The following is a 19,635-nucleotide window of genomic DNA, read 5'->3' as shown; positions in this document are numbered from 1 at the left end:
GTCTCCTGCCTCAGCCTCCCGAGTAGCTGGGACTACAGGCATGAGCCACCATGCCCAGCTAATTTTGTATTTTTTAGTAGAGATGGGGTTTCTCCCTGTTGGTCAGGCTGGTCTCGAACTCCCGACCTCAGGTGATCCGCTCGCCTCGGCCTCCCAAAATGCTGGGATTACAGGCGTGAGCCACTGCGCCTGGCCCAAACTTGTCTATCTTTATCCCTACTTATAATGAGTGTCAGGTCACCCTCTTGGAAACCGGTGATCAGAGGCCGATGACCTCTCACAGCTGCTGGCCCTGGGGACCTAGGAGATCCCCTTGGGAATCCCAGGTCAACCGGGTGCCAGCTCCATTGCTCTGGCTGTGTGGGTGGTTGTGGGTGGTGAGGCACATAGAAAGTCACCAACGCCAGGGAAGGGCAGCTCAGAAATCCTGGTCATGCCAAGTGCCACTCAGGGCTATTCTCAGTCTAGTGAGTGCCCATTGGTTTTTCCCGAAGTCCAGAGAGAAGGACACCATCGGGGGCGCTGTATCCCACCCGGCGCCATCAGCCCCTGCCACCCACCACCCAGCAGCTGGATTCCAACGGGAGTTGCGGGTGGGGGCGGAACCGGCGGCGGTCTGGGGGCGGGGCGTCCGGGCGCGGGGCGGGGCTGGCGGGAATGTGCGCACCCCCGCGCGTGGCCCCGCCCGAGCATCCCGCGCCGACGGGGCTGTGCCGGAGCTGCTGTTCAGTGCTGCAGGCGCGCGTCATGGCTGCTTTGAGACAGCCCCAAGTCGCGGAGCTGCTGGCCGAGGCCCGGCGAGCCTTCCGGGAGGAGTTCGGGGCCGAGCCCGAGCTGGCCGTGTCCGCGCCGGGCCGCGTCAACCTCATCGGGGAACACACGGACTACAACCAGGGCCTGGTGCTGCCTATGGTGAGGGGCTGCGCGGCGAGCCCCCAGCCCGCCGCCGCCTGTCCCGGCCGCCGAGGAGGGCGGGCCTCGGGGGCGCTGGGGGCGAGTTCTTCCCGCGGGAGATGTGGGGCGGGCAGCTGCGCCTGGAGCAACGGCGCACGGAAGAGTCCCCGGGACGGGCTGTTCCCCACGTTGGAAGGGAGGAAGCGAGGAAGTGGCTGGGAGAGGGTGCGCGGCCGCCTCTGCGCTCAAGCCCGCCCTCTGTGGGCTGCGGCTCCTGGCCTTCAACCTGGGAGCATGTTCCCCTTAAACTGAGGCCCTGTGTGCCACGCAGAAGGGGACACTCCACGCCTCTGGCCACCGTGGGGCCCCAACTGCAGACTTGGGCGAACGTAGCCTTCTGGCCCAGCCCGTTCAATTCACAGTGGAGGAAACTGAGGCCCAGAGAGGCCCAGTGAACTGCTGGAGGTCACAGCAGGTTCTTGGCGGGGCTGCGACTTGGGAGTGAGGACTCCCAGCTTTCAGTGTGGGGCGCTTTCCGCCCCATATGTAGCTTGGGGAGTGCACAGGTACAGGGTGTCCAGGGCCACCCCAAAATGTAAAGGCTTTGGAGCTCCAGTGATCTGTTTTCCCTTTGGGCTAGCTCTCCCCCTTGCCCCACAGCTCAGGGCAGAGTCCAGGTCTGTGCTCCAGCAGCAGCCGCCCCGCCCCTGAAGACCCAGGGGGGCAGGGCTCAAGCCCCCAAGGCCAGCTGGCCCTCAGGATCTTCCCTGCGAAGCTGAACCTGGAAGTTCAGAACCTGATGACTGCGGAGGCATCAGAACCTCGGCTGGAGGCGGTGCCATTGGAGGGGCTTACTCCATCAGCCTGCGAAAGCCTCACCCACTGCTTGTCTGTCCTGCCAGGCCCTGGAGCTCGTGACGGTGGTGGTGGGCAGCCCCCGCAAGGACGGGCTGGTGTCTCTCCTCACCACCTCTGAGGGTGCCGATGAGCCCCAGCGGCTGCAGTTTCCACTGCCCACAGCCCAGCGCTCGCTGGAGCCTGGGACCCCTCGGTGGGCCAACTATGTGAAGGGAGTGATTCAGTACTACCCAGGTATGGGGCCCAGGCCTGAGCCAAGTCCTCACCGATACTAGGAGTGCCACCTCACAGCCACAGAGCCCATTCATTTGTCTGATACACTGTGGGGAAGACTCGCAGAGTGGAGCATCCCGTTGTACAGATGAGGAAACTGATGCCCCCAGAAGGTCGGGAACTTGCCCTGGGTTTCCCATGACCTGATTGGAGGAGCCAGGATTCAAACCCTAGCCTTTTTTCCCTCCAGAGCCCTAAACCAGGAGGACAATTAGAAGTGTCCCAGCAACCTCAGAGGGTGGGAAAATGGAGGGCAGTGGGTCCCTTAGACCAGCAGGTTGGTGGCTTCTGACAACTGAGGCACGCACCCTAGAAACAGCTGCTAGGCCGTTGCTGCCCTTCCCACCAGGACACATGCCCTTCCTGTGCCATCCTCCCAGGCAGCCCCTCTTACCATCACCTGTTCTTTCCCCTGCAGCTGCCCCCCTCCCTGGCTTCAGTGCAGTGGTGGTCAGCTCAGTGCCCCTGGGGGGTGGCCTGTCCAGCTCAGCATCCTTGGAAGTGGCCATGTACACGTTCCTCCAGCAGCTCTGTCCAGGTACCAGCTAGGCTGCAGCCCTGACCCAGCCCTCCTTCCCTGAGGTCTCCAGGTGGTCCCAGCTTCTACTATGCCTTATGGAGGGGGTGGCAGGGAATCTCTGGAGTGTCATTGGAGCCACTGCTGCTCCCACCAGCCCTAGCCTCCCCACCTCACCCTGTACTACAGACTCGGGCACAATAGCTGCCCGCGCCCAGGTGTGTCAGCAGGCTGAGCACAGCTTCGCAGGGATGCCCTGTGGCATCATGGACCAGTTCATCTCACTCATGGGACAGAAGGGCCACGCGCTGCTCATTGACTGCAGGTTGGGCTCGCTCCCCTCGTCCCCTCCCGCCCTGCACTCAGGTGCTCCTGGGTGGAGTATGCCCACTGCCTGGCGCAGCAAGTACACGCTGGGCCTTGTCATCTCCCCCATTGTAACTCCACCCCAGGTCCTTGGAGACCAGCCTGGTGCCACTCTCAGACCCCAAGCTGGCCGTGCTCATCACCAACTCTAACGTCCGCCACTCCCTGGGCTCCAGTGAGTACCCTGTGCGGCGGCGCCAGTGTGAAGAAGTGGCCCAGGCGCTGGGCAAGGAGAGCCTCCGGGAGGTGCAGCTGGAAGAGCTAGAGGGTGAGAACTGCCGGGGTGCTCTGTCCTGGAGGCGGCTGTGCTCCCTGCTGGCGCCTCAGTGTGGCCTTGACCCTGCCTGGGATCCCGATCTCCAGGGCCTTCTGCCATGCTCTCCCCAGTCCCTTCAAACGCTGCAAACCCAGGGTTCCAACCTCAGCAGGGCTGCTTGAAATCCTAAAATGGTCTTATCTAATCAGAAAAATCATATTTCCATTGTGGAAAATGTAGAAAAGTACAAAGTAGAAAATAACAAGCTATAAGGCCACTACCCAGAGACAGCCACTGTTGACATTTTCACATGTTTCCTTTCAGTATTTTTCCACATCTGTTTTCAAAGCTGAGTATATGTAATATGTCATCACTTGCCCCCCACCCTGCCCCCTTTTTTTTTAAGAGGCAGGGTCTTGTTCTGTTGCCCAAGCTGGAGTGTAGTGGTGTGATCATAGCTTACTGCAAATTTGAACTCTTGGGCTCAAGGGATCCTCCCAGCTCAGCCTTCCAAGTAGCTGAGATTACAGGTGTGCCACCATGCCCGGCTCATTTTTATTTTTGTAAAGACAGGGTCTTGCAATGTTGCCCGGGCTGATCTTGAACTCTGGCCTCAGGTGGTCCTCCTGCCTTGGCCTCCCAAAGTGTTGGGATTATAGGCATGAGCCACTGGGCCCAGCCTACTTGCCATGTTTTTTTGTTTTGTTTTGTTTTTTGTTTTGGACACAGAGTTTCAGTCTTGTTACCCAGGCTGGAGTGCAATGGTGCAGTTTCAGCTCACTGCAACCTCTGCCTGCCAGGTTCAAGCGATTCTCCTGCCTCAGCCACCAGAGTAGCTGGGACTACAGGCACCGCCACTACGCCTGGAAAATTTTTTGTATTTTTAGTAGAGACTGGGGTTTCACCATATTGGCCAGGCTGGTCTCAAATGCCTGACCTCAGGTGATCCTCCTGCCTCAGCCTCCCAAAGTGCTGGGATTACAGGTGTGAGCCACCGCACCGGCTTTTTTTTTTTTTTTTTCAACTTAACGTAATCTCAGAACCCTATCTTTTTTTTTTTTTTTGAGACGGAGTCTCACTCTGTTTCCCAGGCTGGAGTGCAGTGGCGCGATCTCCACTCACTGCAAGCTCCGCCTCCCGGGTTCACGCCATTCTCCTGCCTCAGCCTCCCGTGTGGCTGGGACTACAGGTGCCCGCCACCGCGCCCGGCTAATTTTTGTATTTTTAGTATAGACAGGGTTTCACCATGTTAGTCAGGATGGTCTCGATCTCCTGACCTCGTGATCCGCCCATCTCGGCCTCCCAAAGTGCTGGGATTACAGGCGTGAGCCCCCGCGCCCGGCCTCAGAACCCTATCTTATGCCACAAAAGGCCCATCTCAGTGTGGCTTTTTCTTTTTTTTATGAGAGAGAGTCTCGCTCTGTTGCCCAGGCTGGCGTGCAGTGGCACCATCTCAGCTCACTGCAACCTCCGCCTCCTGGGTTCAAATGATTCTCCTGCCTCAGCTTCCTGAGTAGCTGGGATTACTGGCACCCACCACCATGCCCAGTCAAGTTTTATATTTTTAGTAGAGACGGGGTTTCACGTTGACCAGGCTGGTCTCGAACCCTGACCTCGTGATCTGCCTGCCTTGGCCTCCCAATGTGCTGGGATTACAGGTGTGAGCCACCGCGCCTGGCCTCAGTGTGGCTCTTTAAAGCTCCATAATATTTCAGCATTCAGGTGCCCTGTCATTTACTTAACTATTTTCTGATACACCTCACACTGTGATGAACTTTTTTTTTTTTTTGAGACGGAGTCTTGCTCTGTTGCCCAGGCTGGAGTGCAGTGGCGCGATCTCGGCCCACTGCAAGCTCCGCCTCCCGGGTTCACGCCATTCTCCTGCCTCAGCCTCCCGAGTAGCTGGGACTACAGGCGCCCACAACCGCGCCCGGCTAATTTTTTGTATTTTTAGTAGAGACGGGGTTTCACCGTGGTCTCGATCTCCTGACCTTGTGATCCGCCCGCCTCGGCCTCCCAAAGTGCTGGGATTACAGGCGTGAGCCACCGCGCCCGGCCTGTGATGAACTTTTTAAATAATTTTTTATATTTATTTATTTATTTATTTATTTGAGACGGAGTCTCGCTCTGTCACCCAGGCTGGAGTGCAGTGGCACGATCTCGCTCACTGCAACCTCTGCCTCCCAGGTTCAAGTGATTCTCCTGCCTCAGCCTCCTGAGTCGCTGATATTAGAGGCATGCGCCACCATGCCCGGCTAATTTTTGTAATTTTAGTAGAGATGAAGTTTCACCATGTTGGTCAGGCTGGTCTTGAACTCCTGACCTCGTGATCCGCCAGCCTCAGCCTCCCAAAGTGCTGGGATTATAGGCATGAGCCACTGCGCCTGGCCATCTTTTTTTATTTTTTAAAGAGATGGGTTCTGCTATGCTGCCCAGGCTGGACCTGAACTCTTGGGCTCAAGTCATCTCACCTAGTCTCCTGGGTAGCTGCGACTAAAGGCACCCGGTTTATCTGCATTCTCTTTTTTTTATTTGAGACTGAGTCTTGCTCTGTAGCCCAGGCTGGAGCACAGTGGCATAATCTCGATTCACGGCAACCTCTGTCTTCAGGGTTCAAGCAATTCTCCTGCCTCAGCCTCTCGAGTAGCTGGGACTACAGGCGCATGCCACCACAGCCAGCTAATTTTTTTGTGTGTGTGTATTTTTAGTAGAGATGGGGTTTCACTATATTGGCCAGGCTGGTTTTGGACTCCTGACCTCAAGTGATCCGCCTGTCTCGGCCTTCCAAAGTGCTGGGATTACAGGCACAGGCGTGAGTCACCACGCCTGTCCTATCTGCATTCTCTTAAGAGTTTCTTAGGAATGGATTCTTAGGAGTAGGATTATAGAGTCAAGAGACACAAATATTCTAGGCTGGGTGCGGTGGCTCACGTCTGTGCCTGTAATCCCAGCACTTTAGGAGGCCAAGGTGGGCAGCTTGATTGAGCTCAGGAATTCGAGACCAGCCTGGGCAACATGGTGAAACCCCATCTCTAAAAAAATACAAAAATTAAACCAGGCGTGGTGGTGTGTGCCTGTAGTCCTAGCTACTAAGGAGGCTGGGGTGGGAGGATCGCTTGAGCCCAGGAGGTTGAGGCTGCAGTGAGCTGTGATTGCACCACTGCACTCCAACCTGGGCCACAGAGTGAGACCCTGTCTCCAAAATAAAAAAGATACAAGTATCCTTAAAGCTCCTGCTACCCATGGCCAGGAAGATAGTCTATTGGACAGTTTTAAGGTCATATCAATATTATTTAATTCCCCCCAAAACTCTGTAAAGCACATTCTGTTACCATAATTCTCATATTTTTGATGGGGGAATCTACAGTGAGAGGCAGTGCTGGGATCTGAACCCTATCTGGACAGATTAGCTCCAGGGCCCATGCCCTTGACTGCCTGGCCATGCTGCCCACACTGAGTTGTTCCTTCCTGGCAGTGTAGGTGTGCCTATCTCAGGGACATCAGACAGCTCCGAGGGACCTCCCTGTCCTTTTTCTTTGTGAACTGTGTCACGTTCTCCAGAGCAGCGCTCAGCCCTGCCCTGCCTGCTCCGTGCAGATGATCTTGGCCAAGGTTTTCACACTGGAACAAGTTGGGCCCTCCTCCCCACCCCAGCCTCCCCTTGCCCCTCCTCCAGGTCTCCTGCCTAGGAGCAGCTTGCCCTGTCTCCTCCAGAGTCCTGCCCTAGAAGCCCCAATCCCTCTCCTTCCATCCCCTGCCTGGCTGCCTGGCTCCTTCCCTCAGCCTCCAAGACATGCTCAGTTTTCTTCCCGCCTAAAACACTGCCCACTGTCTCATTTCCATTCATTTCTTTCTTTTTTTTTTTTTTTTTTTTTGAGAGGGAGCCTCACTCTGTCACCCAGGCTGGAGTGCAGTGGCATGACCTCCACTCACCGCACCCTCTGCCTCCCAGGTTGAAGCAATTCTCCTGCCTCAGCCTCCTGAGTAGCTGGGATTACAGGTGCCTGCCACGATGCCTGGCTAATTTTTGTATTTTTATTAGAGACGGGGTTTCGCCATGTTGGCCAGGCTGGTCTGGAGCTCCTGACCTCAGGCAATCCGCCCGCCTCGGCCTCCCAAAGTGCTGGGATGACAGGCGTGAGCCACCGCGCCCGCTCATTCATTTCTTAGTCCTTTGCATCTACTTGCCCCTCTATCTCGCCATGCCACCTATAATAAGCTTCCCCCTTAAACCTGCGGGTTTGGCTGGGCGCAGTACACTGAGTCAGTACCGGTACTGACCCAGGTACCCCTCCAGCCTCAGCTCCAGCCAGATGGGATGGCCTGCTGGTCCCTGGCTGCTCCTGCCCCCTCTTCTGGAGTCCCAGTCCTCGAGGCTCCATGTAGCTCAGCAGAATTTCTCCTCCTGTTGTGGGGGCCTCTTGAGGGCAGCACTCACCTTGGGAAGCGTGGAGTGTTTCACCCTCAGTGCTCCCTGAAGGACCAAGGTGTCCCATTTTACAGTTGGGGGAGGAGGCACTGTGATAAAGGGGCTCTTCAGACCCATGTCTGAGAGAGCCAGGCTGCTGCCCCCGCAGCCTCCCACCCTTCACTGTCCAGCCAGGGCCACTGCCATCACCGCCTGCCGGCCCTCACAGGCGTCGCGGTCCCAGGCAGTGAGAAGGTGGCTGCTGACTCCTTTTTCCTCCCCAGCTGCCCGGGAACTGGTGAGCAAAGAGGGCTTCCGGCGGGCCCGGCACGTGGTGGGGGAGATTCAGCGCACGGCCCAGGCAGCGGCCGCCCTGAGACGCGGTGACTACAGAGCCTTTGGCCGCCTCATGGTGGAGAGCCACCGCTCACTCAGGTGAGGCTCTCTGGGCGCCCCGCTCCTGCCAGGCGCAGGCCGGCCCCAGGCCCACCCCTTCGATATCCTCTCTGCAGAGACGACTATGAGGTGAGCTGCCCGGAGCTGGACCAGCTGGTGGAGGCCGCACTCGCTGTGCCTGGGGTTTATGGCAGCCGCATGACGGGAGGTGGCTTCGGTGGCTGCACGGTGACACTGCTGGAGGCCTCTGCCGCTCCCCACGCCATGCAGCACATCCAGGTGGGTGGGCACCAGGGCCTGGGCGGGCAGGAGTGGCGGCTTCCCGGGGCCCTGCCACTCACCCCCAGCCTGCCTCTCACAGGAGCACTATGGCGGGACTGCCACCTTCTACCTCTCTCAAGCGGCCGATGGAGCCAAGGTGTTGTGCTTGTGAGGAGGCCCCAGGACAGCACACGGCGAGGGTGCAGGGCCTGCAGGCCAGTCCCATGGCTCTGTGCCTGGTGCCACCTTCCGTATCTGGGTGCTCAATAAACTTGTGCCTCCAACGTGGTACCTGCCTGCCTCTAGAGGTGGGTGTATGCTTGGGTGTCAGAGAATGGGGGATGTCAGAACCGCTCCCCCACCCTCGGCGAGCACCTCTCAGGCCCCAGAAGAATGGGCAAGGCAGGGCCTAGCAGTAGCAAAACTGTTTATTAAGTGCAGAACAAAGGCTGGGTCCTTGTGCTGCTCCCAGCTCTTTGGTTGCAAATAGGTTTGGGCCCAGAGAGGGGGTCCTTGCCCCCTTCATGCCTCCCAGGAGACACCTAGCCCCTGCTCTGTGCATGTGGGTGGGCTGGGCGGCCAGGGGTGCAAGGATGGAGTAGCTGAGGAGGCTCTGGGAGAGGAGTTGGAAGGATGCCTAGTGGGACATGGCGGGGGTGAGGCAGGGTGGGATCAGGTTTGGAAGAACTGTTGGTCCACCTGGGTGCTGAGGGTTCCGCTGGTGGTCAGCGTCCGGCTCACAAACTCCTGGGTCACATGCCGGGTGAGGGAGCCGCCTGCCTCCAGGTGCTGGGCCCCCAGGGTCAGCCCATCTGTGGAGGAGGAGGCATTAGATGACCTGGCCTGGGGTCTGCCCCTCTCCCTCTGCTAGCTCCCTGTCCTGGGAGAGCCGGGACCCCCTGGCCCTCAGTGCTCACCCACTAGGAAGGGCTCGGTGGCGCTGGTGTGGGTGGTGGTGATGCTGCTGTACTCACTTTGCAGTGGGTGCTGGAAGAGCCCGGCATGGCTGCCCAGCTGTGGGAAGGGGCCTGGAGTGGGCAGATTGGCTGGTCAGAGGGTGGTGCCAGGAGAAGGCACGGCCCGAGGAGGAGTGGGAGGTGAAGGAAAGGACAGGTGCCTACCTCCATCCTGGGACTCTATGGTGATGATGCCCTCGCGCTCTGGCCCGAAGCCCTCAGTGGTCCTGGCCTGCACCTTGAACTTGTAGGGCACGTTCTCGCTGAGGCCCGGCACGGTCAGCCGGCTCTCGGGGCTGTCGCCATCCACCCGGAATGTAGTGGCTGGCCCTGAGCAGAGAAGATGCCTTCAGCCTCTGTGGCCCCTCTCTACCCCTCCCCTGGCCACCCCTGCCCCCGGGGCGGGCAGCACCTCCTCCTTGGGCCATCTCACAGGTCACCAGGTAGCCGACGATATCCCCATTGGGCCTCCGTGGCCGCTCCCAGCTCAGCTGCAGCGAGTCTGGGCTCAGGGCAGTGAACACCAGCGGACCTGGGGCGCTGGGAGTGCTCAAAGTGAAGGCGGAGCCTGGGGGCAGTAGAGGAAGAGCGTCAGCGTGTGGGTGGGTGGTGGGCATGATGGGGGCAGCTGTGGGGCTAGGGGAGGCAACTCACCTGGCAGGGGACAGAGTGGGCTCTGCGGGTGCACCTGGGATTCGATGGTGATGACACCCTCACGCTCTCGGCCCCAGCCTTCCTGGCTCTGGGCCCGCACGTGGAACACATAGGAGTGGTTGGGCAGGAGGTCTTCCACCACCACCGAGGTCTGGGCAGGGTTGGGGATGTTGAGCCGATGTAGCTCGCCTGAGGGGTCAGGTGGGGGCAGAGAGTAGTGCAGTGTTACTCCCACCCCTGGCCTGATCCCCCTCTTCCCTAAGCTGCCATCGAGACCTGGTTATCACCCACCCAGGACTAGCTGTGGTTTGGGTACAGGTTGCGTACAGTATGGTATGGCTGGTTGTTCAGGTTGTGTACTATACAAGAGTGGAGCCTGAGGCCGGGCGCGGTGGCTCAAGCCTGTAATCCCAGCACTTTGGGAGGCCGAGGCGGGCGGATCACAAGGTCAGGAGATCGAGACCACAGTGAAACCCCGTCTCTACTAAAAATACAAAAAATTAGCCGGGCGCGGTGGCGGGCGCCTGTAGTCCCAGCTACTCAGGAGGCTGAGGCAGGAGAATGGCGGGAACCCGGGAGGCGGAGCTTGCAGTGAGCCGAGATCGCGCCACTGCACTCCAGCCTGGGCAACAGCGTGAGACTCCGTCTCAAAAAAAAAAAAAAAAAAAAAAAAAAGAGTGGAGCCTGTAATCCCACTCATGTTTGGGTAAAATCCTGCGCCCTGGTCATGCTGCTTTGAATGTGCCTGCCCAGGGAAGTGAAACTTCCTCGTTCCCCCCAAAGGCATCTCAGGCCAGCAGAGGCCCTAGGATCCCAGCCCAAAGAGGCCTTGTTAGGCAAAACCTAGCAGAGAATGACCAGGAGAGAGGCCCAGGGAGATGGGTGAGACCTCAGAAGAGGGGAGGCAAAGAAGTGGGGTGGGAGACCCTCTCGGGCTGGATGGGGGCTTTAGCGCTCAAGGGATTCGGGTGGGTTCTGACACAGCTGGTGCCCTATGTGTCACCCTGGGGCCAGGCCTCACGGGGCTGCACCCCACAGCCCAGCAGCCACCATGTCTCACCGCCGTTCAGCAGCTGGTACTCCACGCTGTAGCCCTGCAGCGGCCGCTCGCACCGTGGCTCCTGCCAGCTCACTCTGAGAGATGTGGGTCCCAGGGCAGAGAACACCAGGCGGGTGGGCGTGTCGGGCACACCAGCGGTCAGGCGAGAGTCTGGGGACAGGAGGCTGCAGTCAGTCAGAGATGCAGGGCCTGGGGTCTCAGTGGGAGTCACAGTGCTGCCCCCTGACCTCCCTCCCTCAGCTGGCATGTCTACGCTGATCACCGGCTGGACAACTCACCCTGCAACACCCTATCCAGGCTGCCCAGCACCTACCGCACATCCTCCAGGAGGGTGCGGGCCCTGCCTGTGCCAAGAGAGGGTGAGCCCTGTGAGCCTGCCAGCCCCACCCCCTCAATTCCTCAGCTGGCCTGGCCCCTCTCCTGCCCCAGCCATAGCCCCGCCCCCTGGAAGGGCAGAGGCAGTGTTAGGCATCAGCACTGATGGTAGGGCAGGTGGTTAGCGCCTGTGGGCAGGCGGGGGTCCTGTGGATGGAATGGAGGGGAAGCAGTGGGCACAGCTGGCGGCTGCTATGGTGGCTGGATGACAGCTGGATGACAGATGGAGCAGGACAGCTGTGGAGACAGGATGGCCACCCCTGTACTACCTGGGCCCCAGGAGGGCGCTGCTGGCCTCCCAGCCAGGATTATAGAGTCTCGTGGGCCCCTGGAAGGGGGGAACCCTTTCATCTGAGCCCGACTCCGGGACCCCAGAGCCCAGGACAGCGGAAGCCTGCTCCTCCCGTGTTCCCAGATGGGAGGGAGGCCTAGGGCAGGACAAAACAAGAGTGAGAGGATCAAGGAGTGTGCATGCATAAGTGTGCATGCGTGCGTGTGTGCATGCATGTGTGCGTGTGTGCATGCATGTGTGTGTGTTGGAGAATGGACCGTCGGGACAGCAGGCAGAAGCCCAAGGCTCCAAGAGCTGGAAGAGAGGAAGGGTTAGTGGGCGAGGCAGGGTTGGCTGAGGTCACTCACCGTGGGAGGAGACGGAGGTGAGGGTGGAGTAGTCCCTGGGCAGTGTGGTCGAGTGTGAGTGTTCCGAGCGGGTCAGCGAGTGGTAGTCCCGTGTGAGGGTGGAGGATGTGCTTAGTCCGCGGTGGGGCACGTGGGGGCTCAGGTGGGTTCCATAGGCAGCGGCACCGGTCGTGGTCATCCTGTGCAGGGAGTTGGCGCTGCCCGGGAAGGCAAAGTCCATCCGGCCATTCACTAGGTGCTCTGCAAGGGGAGAGCAGGGTCCCTTAGTCAGGCCTGCCCCAGACCCAGGCCCCAAGGAGCAGGTTGGCCCTGCGCATTCCTGGTCACCCACCCTCTGGGTGGCTTTTGCTTAAATACAACCAGTTTCCCTCAAACCACTAGGGACAGAGGCCCTCTGTCCCTGGAGGAGCCCAAGGGCCACCCAGGCTTCCACAGCCCATGTCCTCTGGCTGGCCACTATATCGGTATGAGCACAGCCCACCCTGGCAGTGGTGGGGGATTTGCTGCCCCTGCAGTCAGTCCTGCCTTGGGGAAATCCCAAAGCCTTCCCTCCTGTCCTTTGAGGCCCCTGAGCAGTCTACTTGGGTGCCAGGGTCCGCTCCCCGAGCAGACTTCTGAATTTGCACCCCCTGGCCAGGCAGGCACCATAAGGGCCCAAGCGCCTGCCTCGGGTGTCCTCTGGCACTTGGCCCTGCCTCTGAGCAGCTGTGTCCCCAGCCGCCAAGGCCCCAGCCTGGCTGAAACTGGGGCCCCGAGGCAGCGCAGACACCCACCCCAGGCCCCCAGGCCCGCGGGCATGAGTGAGGCTGGTTGGGCGCGGATCGGGGCGCGGCGGGTGAGCCTGTCACCTCCGGGGGGCCCGGGTGTCGCACTGCGGGGCAGGCTGCCCCCCTTCCCGCCCGCGCCGCCGTCCTCCGGGGGCCCGTGGGGCGCCTCGGCGTCGGAGGAGCGCCCGCTGCTGGCCGACAGGCGCGGGATGAGCTCCGGGGGCAGCCGCCACGTGACGCGCCGCAGGTCCAGCTCCTCCCCCAGCAGGGGCTCGAACTTCCAGCCGCAGCCTTGGGAACAACGAAGGGCCGCGTTGGCACCGCCTAGGAGCGCCAGGCCGAGCAGGGCCAGGCAGGGGAAGGCCGGAGGCGCTGCGAGGGGAGCCTGTCTCCAGCCCCCGGGATCGCAGGGAGCTGCGAGGGTAGATGCGCAAGGCCTGATGGGGAAGGCCTGCGGCAGGTGAAACCCTCGCGCGGCTGGAGGCTTTCCAGATGAGCAAGTGCAGCCTTGGCACAGCTGGGGAGGAGAGACCCCCTGACCCGCCAGGAGACCTGGGGGAAGCCTGGGCTCTGTCACCAGCTGTGAGGTCTCCCTTGCCTTACTTAACCTCTCTGAGACTCAGTTTCCCATTTGTACAATGGAGAGAGGACTCTCGCCCCTGCCTGCCTCCCAGGGACTGTTCCGCAAGCCACCGAGCGCTTCGCAGGTAGTGTCAGAAGCAGCTGAGCTGAGGTTCCAGAGTCACACCAGCTGCGCTCCACCTGAACCCCTCAAAATGGCTCCTTAAGCCCAAGCTCAGCCCCGTGGGGGCCAGTATGTGTCCACTGGGGGCAGCTTGAGGCATAGGCAGGGACGGAAGAAAATACAAATGATATACGTGCCCCGGAGGCTTTTCCACTCATGGTACTGTGTGATTGGTATCCCATTATACAGAGCAGAAAACTGACACAAGGAAAGGATAAGTGATTCATCTGATGTCCCACAGGTGGAGCCAGAGCTGACACTGAGCACTCAGGAGGCCCAGCTAAGGGCTCTGCACCACTTTGTTCTGGGAATCAAGGAGGAAGGACAGAGCCGTTGGGGGGTGTTCTTGTCTCCTTGGCTCCCCTACCCCTGCCAGGTGGCCACCTGGTGGCTGCCCAGGGCTTCTGGGCCTGGCCCCGGGGGGTGGCCTGAGTGTCCTGTGTGCATGGCAGAGCTGCTCAACCTTCAAGTTGTGAAGTTGTGTTTCTTCATGGTCCCGTGGGCATGAACTCGTGTGTGCTTGCACAAGGCTGTGTGTGTCTGTCCCCCAGGCACTGGTTCCTGTGCCCCGTGCACAGATGTGCACACCATTGCATCTGTCCAAGGCTGTCTTAACCTCCATGTCCTCTAGTTGCTGGCCCCTTTGCCCTCTCTCTGGACCCAGTGGACTCCCTCTGTACCCAAGACCCCCACTGTCTTCTTGTGGGTCCCAGGTCTCCACTCACCGGTGTCATCAGAGACGCTGGGCCTCTGGCTGCCAGATGGAGAGCGTAGAACATCATCGCTGTACATAAGGAAGCTGTCGTAGTCCTCCCCGCTCTGGGCGTCCACGATGGGGATGTCAGGGATGATGGGGACTGCAGGGTGGGGGAGTGAGCCAGGGCCCTGGCTGCTGCCCTCTGTCCCCCTACCCCGTCTGCCCCTCACCTCCCTGCCCACCACTCACTGGACATGGGCCGCTTGGGTTGGGTGGCCAGGTTGATGATGGCCTCCCGCTCGGGCCCCCAGCCGGCCCCGTTGCGCGCCTTCACCGTGTAGCGGTAGGGCTGGGACTCCCGAAGGTTCTCAATGAGCAGCATCCGGTTCTTAGGATTGTCAACCAGCACCTTCTTCATGGGCCCGATAGGTCCTGGGGCAGGGAGAGTGCTTCAGAGGGTCACCCAGGTCCCAGCCTGGTCCCAGCACCAGCCCTGACACAGTAGGACAGTCGTGCATCCCCTGGATAGCACCCAGGGGCTGGGGAGCAAGGCGAAGCCAGCCACTGCTGAATTGCTGCCTGTGGAGCCCCGAGCGTCAGCATGACTGGTGTGGACATGTGTCACCAGCCCTCCAAGGGACTCTGCTGAGTAAGTGGCAGAGCCAAGGCTGGAGTCAACATCAAGTTGGCCTCGATGCCACCTCTACCTATATATCCACGGTGCCTCCACACGAGGCAAGGGCACGCATAGGGGGTTGCTCACCCCGCCCCCCTTCCAGGACTGGAGAAATAACTGTTCTGCCAGGCACTCTGATCTCAGGCTGCCAGATAAAACACAGTATAAAATAATCTTTTTTTTTTTTTTTTTTTTTTTTTTTTGCGGCGGAGTCTGGCTCTGTCACCCAGGCTGGAGTGCGGTGACATGATCTCGGTTCACTGCAACCTGAGCCTTCTGGATTCAAGCAATTCTTTTGCCTCAGCCTCCTGACTAGCTGGGACTACAGGCATGAGCCACCATGCCTGGCTAATTTTTAGTAGAAACAGGGTTTCACCATGTTAGCCAGGCTGGTCTTGAACTCCTGACCTCAAGCAGTCCACCTGCCTCAGCCTCTCAATGTACAAAATAATCTTTTAAAGTGCTATCTGAAATTCAGAGCCTCCTGTATTTCTGTTTGCTAAATCCAGTAACTTTCTTCTTGCCCTAAGAAAACCATGCAAGTGTGAGCTCCCTGGTTACCTGCATGGGGAGGGGTACCCCTGAACCTGTGACCCCACTCCACATAGGTAACCACCCACCCTGCAACCTTCTGGGTTTGGTCTTAGAATGCAACCCAGCCCAGGCCGGGCGCGGTGGCTCAAGCCTGTAATCCCAGCACTTTGGGAGGCCGAGACGGGCGGATCACGAGGTCAGGAGATCGAGACCATCCTGGCTAACACGGTGAAACCCCGTCTCTACTAAAAAATACAAAAAAACTAGACGGGCGAGGTGGCGGGCGCCTGTAGTCCCAGCTACTCAGGAGGCTGAGGCAGGAGAATGGTCTAAACCCGGGAGGCGGAGCTTGCAGTGAGCTGAGATCCGGCCACTGCACCCCAGCCTGGGCGACAGAGCAAGACTCTGTCTCAAAAAAAAAAAAAAAAAAAGAATGCAACCCAGCCCAAAATCTGGCCAAAACCCTAACGACGCCTCAGGCTTATCCAATAACCAGGATGAAGGCCTCGAGTGCCCTGCACAGCAGGTCCAGGAAGTGACCCAGAGCTCCCTCCCGCTTTGTCCCCTCCCTTCCATGGCTGTTCTCTCTGCGGGCAGGAAGGAAGATGTGGTTCTTACGGTTGTCGTCGTTGACCAGGCCATAGCAGACCTCGTAGGCTGTGATCTCACCGTTGGTCTCAGCCGGCTCGGCCCAGCTCAGCTGGGTCACCGTGGAGGAGACGACATTGAAGGCCAGACGCCCTGGCTCGCTGGGCACTAGGGAGCGGGGGATACAGGAAGAGTGCTGTCAGTGGCAGAGGGGAGGGCTGGGCACACTGGCATCAGGGCAGCCAGGGGACAAATGGACAGACATGGCGAGGCCTCACCTTCCTGGTGGGTGCGGCAGGACACTAGGGAGCTGTAGGGTCCCTCGCCCTGAGCCCCGTAGGCGCACACCTTCATCTCATAGTCGCAATACGGGTACAGGTTGGTGAGCTCCACTGAGGGCACCTTGCTGTCGAGCAGGTGGGCTTCGGACTCAGAGTCACCCTGAATCCAGTACTTTACCTGCCCCCAGGGACAGGGGTCCTGGTCAGCAGGGAGCAGCAAGCACCCAAGCTGCCTGTCCCTCTGCTGACCTCTGCCCTTACTGTTCTCTTTGCACAGATGAGAGACACTAAGGCCTGAGGGAGGGGCTGAGAGATCTGCCATGGGCACACATCGGGACTGGGGCAGAGCAGGTGGGGGTGTCTCCCATGCGGGGGTGGGGGGGGCCCCATTTTAGGAAGGAGGACAAATGTCTAATAAGCTCGGGAATGGGTCTTCCCTCTTCCCCAGCACAGACCGGGTTTCCCTCTGACCACCTGTGCTAGGTTCCACTGTCTGCTCTCTCTCAGCGGGCCCTGGCCTCAAACGGCCCACCTCTTCCGTGAGGGCTGGTACCAGACCGCCCATCCACCTGCCGTGGCCCTCAGCCCCCCGCCTTACCCTGTACCCCATTGGCTTGCCAGAAGGGGGCAGCCAGTTGAAATGGATCTTCCTGGACCCAGCGGCCTTAGCGTTGGGGTTCTGCGGGGCGCCCAGGTCACCGTGAGAGGGTGGCTGTGATGACACCATCTGACTCGTGAGGCTCCGGTCCAGCTCATCTAATGGGTCAAGCCGGGGCAGGGCAACCATTCAGATCCTGCTTCGCCACCAGGGGGCGACAGAGACCCACTTAAACACCCAGGGCGCTCTGCCCCGCGCATTCAACTCAGACCTGCCCACCCGCGTCTCCGGACACCTGGTGCCCCATTGCTGCCACATAGAGCATCCTGCCAAGCTTGGCGGAGGACCCAGGAGAGTCACTGGAGGAACAGAAGGAGGAGGGAGTTGGTCTGCCCCTTTCTCCCTTGGCAGCTCAGGGAACATTCCACATGAGAACATTTGCTCCCCGCCCCATCTCCACACCATACCCTGAGTATCTCACTCCTCTCTCATCTTCCTGGCAGGCCTTCTCCCAGTGGGGAGGCTGAGGGCTGAGAGGAACTAACTGGCCCACCTCTTCCAGAAGCACCTGCATGTTAGTTGGAACTGAGGCTGAAGCCAAAGGGCCAGGGTCTGATGGGAGAATTCCTATTGCGTGGTGACAACATGACCTCAGCCTCTCTGGCTGTTGGGTTGCTGGATAAAATGCAGATGCCTAGTTACATTTGAATTTCAGATAAACAACAGCCTTTTCTTTTGTTGTTGAGGGGCAGGGTCTCATTCCATGGCCCAGGCGCTGTGCAGTGGTGTGATCACAGCTTGCTGCGGCCCAGACCCCCTGGGCTCAAGTGATCCTCCCACCTCAGTCTCCGGAGTGGCTGGGACTCTAGGTGCACACCACTACGCCAAGCTAATTTGTTTATTTTTTGTAGAGACAAGGTCTCACTATGTTGCCCAGGCTGGTCTAGAACTCCTGGGCTCAAGTGATCCTCCCACTGCAGCCTCCCAAAGTGCTGGGATTACAGGCATGAGCCAGTACACCCAGCCCATTTTGCAAAAATAGGATAAGTACGTTCCAAATATTGCATGGAACATACTTACCCTACCAACGTGTATGTTGTTATCTGAAATTCAGATTTACCCAGGAGTCCTGTGTTTGGATTTGCTAAATCTGGCAGACCTAGTTGAGAGACCCCCAGTCTTCCCTCTCCCCCTGCTTAAGCCAACCCCCAGGCTCTGCCTACCTGGGTCCCTGATGATGATGGTGGTGGAGTGGGGCTGGCCCAGGTGGGCCCCAAACTTAGGGTTGCTGAGCTGTACGTGGAAACGGCGGATCTGGCGGCCCCGCAGAAGGGAGTCGACCTCTTCCAGCTCCAGGAGCTTCACCTGCAGCTCTTTCCAGGCCTCTCCAGGCTGGAACAGCAGCTCACCCTCCACAGGGATGTAGTCCTGGGAGTGGAGGGGTCAGGGTCAGGGTCGTGGCCGGGGGCTGAGGCAAGAGTCACGGCCACATGCTCCCTCCCAACCTCATGGATACCACAGAGATCATCCCTGCTTGCTGGGTGGAGTACTTATATCAGCTTCAGGTTTTTGTGGTTTTTTTTTTTTTTTTTTGAGGTGTAATCTCACTCTTTCGCCTAGGCTGGAGTGCAGTGGCGTGATCTCGGTTCACTGCAACCTCCACCTTCCGGGTTCAAATGATTCTCACACCTCAGTTTCCCGAATAGTTGGGATTACAGGCACCTGCCACCACGCCCGGCTAATTTTTGTCTTTTTAGTAGAGATGGGGTTTCACCATGTTGGCCAGGCTGGTCTCGAACTCCTGACTTCAAGTGATCCTCCCAACTTGGCCTCCCAAAATGCTGGGATTACAGACGTGAGCCACCATGTCCAGCCATGTTTTTGTGTTTTTTTTTTTTTTTTTTTTTTTGAGATAGGGTCTCACTCTTGTCACCCAGGCTGGAGTGCAGGGGCACAATCACGGCTCACTGAAGCCTTGACCTCCTGGGCTCAGCCCATCCTTTCCCTCAGCCTCCTAAGTAGTGGGACTACAGGTGTGCACCACACCTAGCTAATTTTTTCTTTTTTTGTAGAGGCACGGTTGCCCTATGTTGCCTAGGCTGGTCTTGAACTCCCGGCCTCAAGCGATCCACCCACCTTGGCCTCCCAAAGGGCTGGGATTACAGACGTGAGCCACCCAGCTTCCTTTCAATGCAGTGGAGCTTGCCTGAGCTTTCCAGAATAAAAGAACTGGGAGGAAAAAAAAGAAAATCCTTCACATAGAAGACCACTAGGTGGCACTTCAGGGCAAGATTTCAATTCCAGGCTCAGCAGCCAGGGCCATGGCTGGGGAGGCAACCTCATGCCACCCAACTCAGAAAGTGAGGCCCACAGTTGTAAAACAAAAACAAAAACAAAACAAAACAACAACAACAAAAAAAACCAGGGAGCTGCCTGCAAGCAACCTACATAGATATTTCAAAAATGTCAGTGTCAGTGTCATTAGCCCAGCATGGTGGCAGGTGCCTGTAATCGCAGGTACTTGGAAGGCTAAGGCAGGAGAAATGCTTGAACCCGGGAGGTGGAGGTTGCAGTAAGGCATTGTACTCCAGCCTGGGCAACAGAGCAAGACCTTGTCTTAATAAAAGTCAGCGCCACGGAAGACAAAGCCAGGAAGCTTTTCTAGATAAAAGGAGTCAGGATCCGTGAAAAAATTCAATGCCGAATCCTTGATTGGTTCCTGCATTGGGAGGAAAAAAGCTATAAAGGACATTATTGGGACATCCAAACAAGGGGACATCGGAATATGGACCAATTTTATTTTATTTTATTTTATTTTTTTTGAGATGGAGTCTCG

General features: G+C 58.6%; 2 protein-coding genes across 28 annotated transcripts in view; one reads left to right on the top strand and one right to left on the bottom strand.

Annotated features, from left to right (window-relative positions):
• Positions 1-691: 691 nt before the first annotated feature.
• Positions 692-8,518, top strand: GALK1 (galactokinase 1). Its single transcript, XM_015120394.3, has 8 exons — positions 692-912; positions 1,797-1,986; positions 2,444-2,563; positions 2,732-2,867; positions 2,995-3,176; positions 7,857-8,007; positions 8,085-8,247; positions 8,330-8,518. The coding sequence occupies exons 1-8, from the start codon at positions 748-750 to the stop codon at positions 8,399-8,401; spliced, it is 1,179 nt and encodes a 392-aa protein (XP_014975880.2). The 5' UTR covers positions 692-747; the 3' UTR covers positions 8,402-8,518.
• A 121-nt stretch (positions 8,519-8,639) lies between these two features.
• The window catches only part of ITGB4 (integrin subunit beta 4), a 38,559-nt gene continuing 27,563 nt past the window's right edge, over positions 8,640-19,635 (bottom strand). For 3 of the 27 annotated variants that reach the window (XM_077972784.1, XM_077972786.1, XM_077972785.1), the window contains 15 exons: positions 18,023-18,227; positions 16,800-16,957; positions 16,199-16,379; positions 15,951-16,088; positions 14,372-14,554; positions 14,151-14,282; positions 12,687-12,971; positions 11,914-12,153; positions 11,544-11,702; positions 10,900-11,049; positions 9,840-10,028; positions 9,598-9,753; positions 9,351-9,515; positions 9,147-9,257; positions 8,640-9,041 (listed from right to left, as the gene is read on the bottom strand). In XM_077972784.1, the coding sequence (XP_077828910.1) occupies positions 8,902-9,041; positions 9,147-9,257; positions 9,351-9,515; positions 9,598-9,753; positions 9,840-10,028; positions 10,900-11,049; positions 11,544-11,702; positions 11,914-12,153; positions 12,687-12,971; positions 14,151-14,282; positions 14,372-14,554; positions 15,951-16,088; positions 16,199-16,379; positions 16,800-16,957; positions 18,023-18,227 (2,592 nt within the window). In that variant the 3' untranslated portion in view covers positions 8,640-8,901. Of the gene's footprint in view, positions 9,042-9,146; positions 9,258-9,350; positions 9,516-9,597; positions 9,754-9,839; positions 10,029-10,899; positions 11,512-11,543; positions 11,703-11,913; positions 12,154-12,686; positions 12,972-14,150; positions 14,283-14,371; positions 14,555-15,950; positions 16,089-16,198; positions 16,380-16,799; positions 16,958-18,022; positions 18,228-19,635 lie in introns of those variants that run through there. The other 24 variants (XM_028836799.2, XM_077972798.1, XM_077972797.1 and 21 more) reach the window with 18 other exon arrangements.

This window comes from Macaca mulatta, chromosome 16 (genome assembly GCF_049350105.2).
Source record: "Macaca mulatta isolate MMU2019108-1 chromosome 16, T2T-MMU8v2.0, whole genome shotgun sequence".
Lineage (NCBI taxonomy): Eukaryota > Metazoa > Chordata > Mammalia > Primates > Cercopithecidae > Macaca > Macaca mulatta.
This window is presented reverse-complemented; position numbering and strand designations above follow the sequence as displayed.

What these genes read in the sequence shown, in the direction of transcription:
- GALK1 (XM_015120394.3), top strand. Translation starts at nt 748, where the DNA reads ATGGCTGCTTTGAGACAGCCCCAAGTCGCGGAGCTGCTGGCCGAGGCC. An exon ending in GCAGCTGGAAGAGCTAGAGG is followed by an intron (nt 3,177 to 7,856) that starts GTGAGAACTGCC and finishes TTTCCTCCCCAG; the next exon opens with CTGCCCGGGAACTGGTGAGC. An exon ending in GAGAGCCACCGCTCACTCAG is followed by an intron (nt 8,008 to 8,084) that starts GTGAGGCTCTCT and finishes TCCTCTCTGCAG; the next exon opens with AGACGACTATGAGGTGAGCT.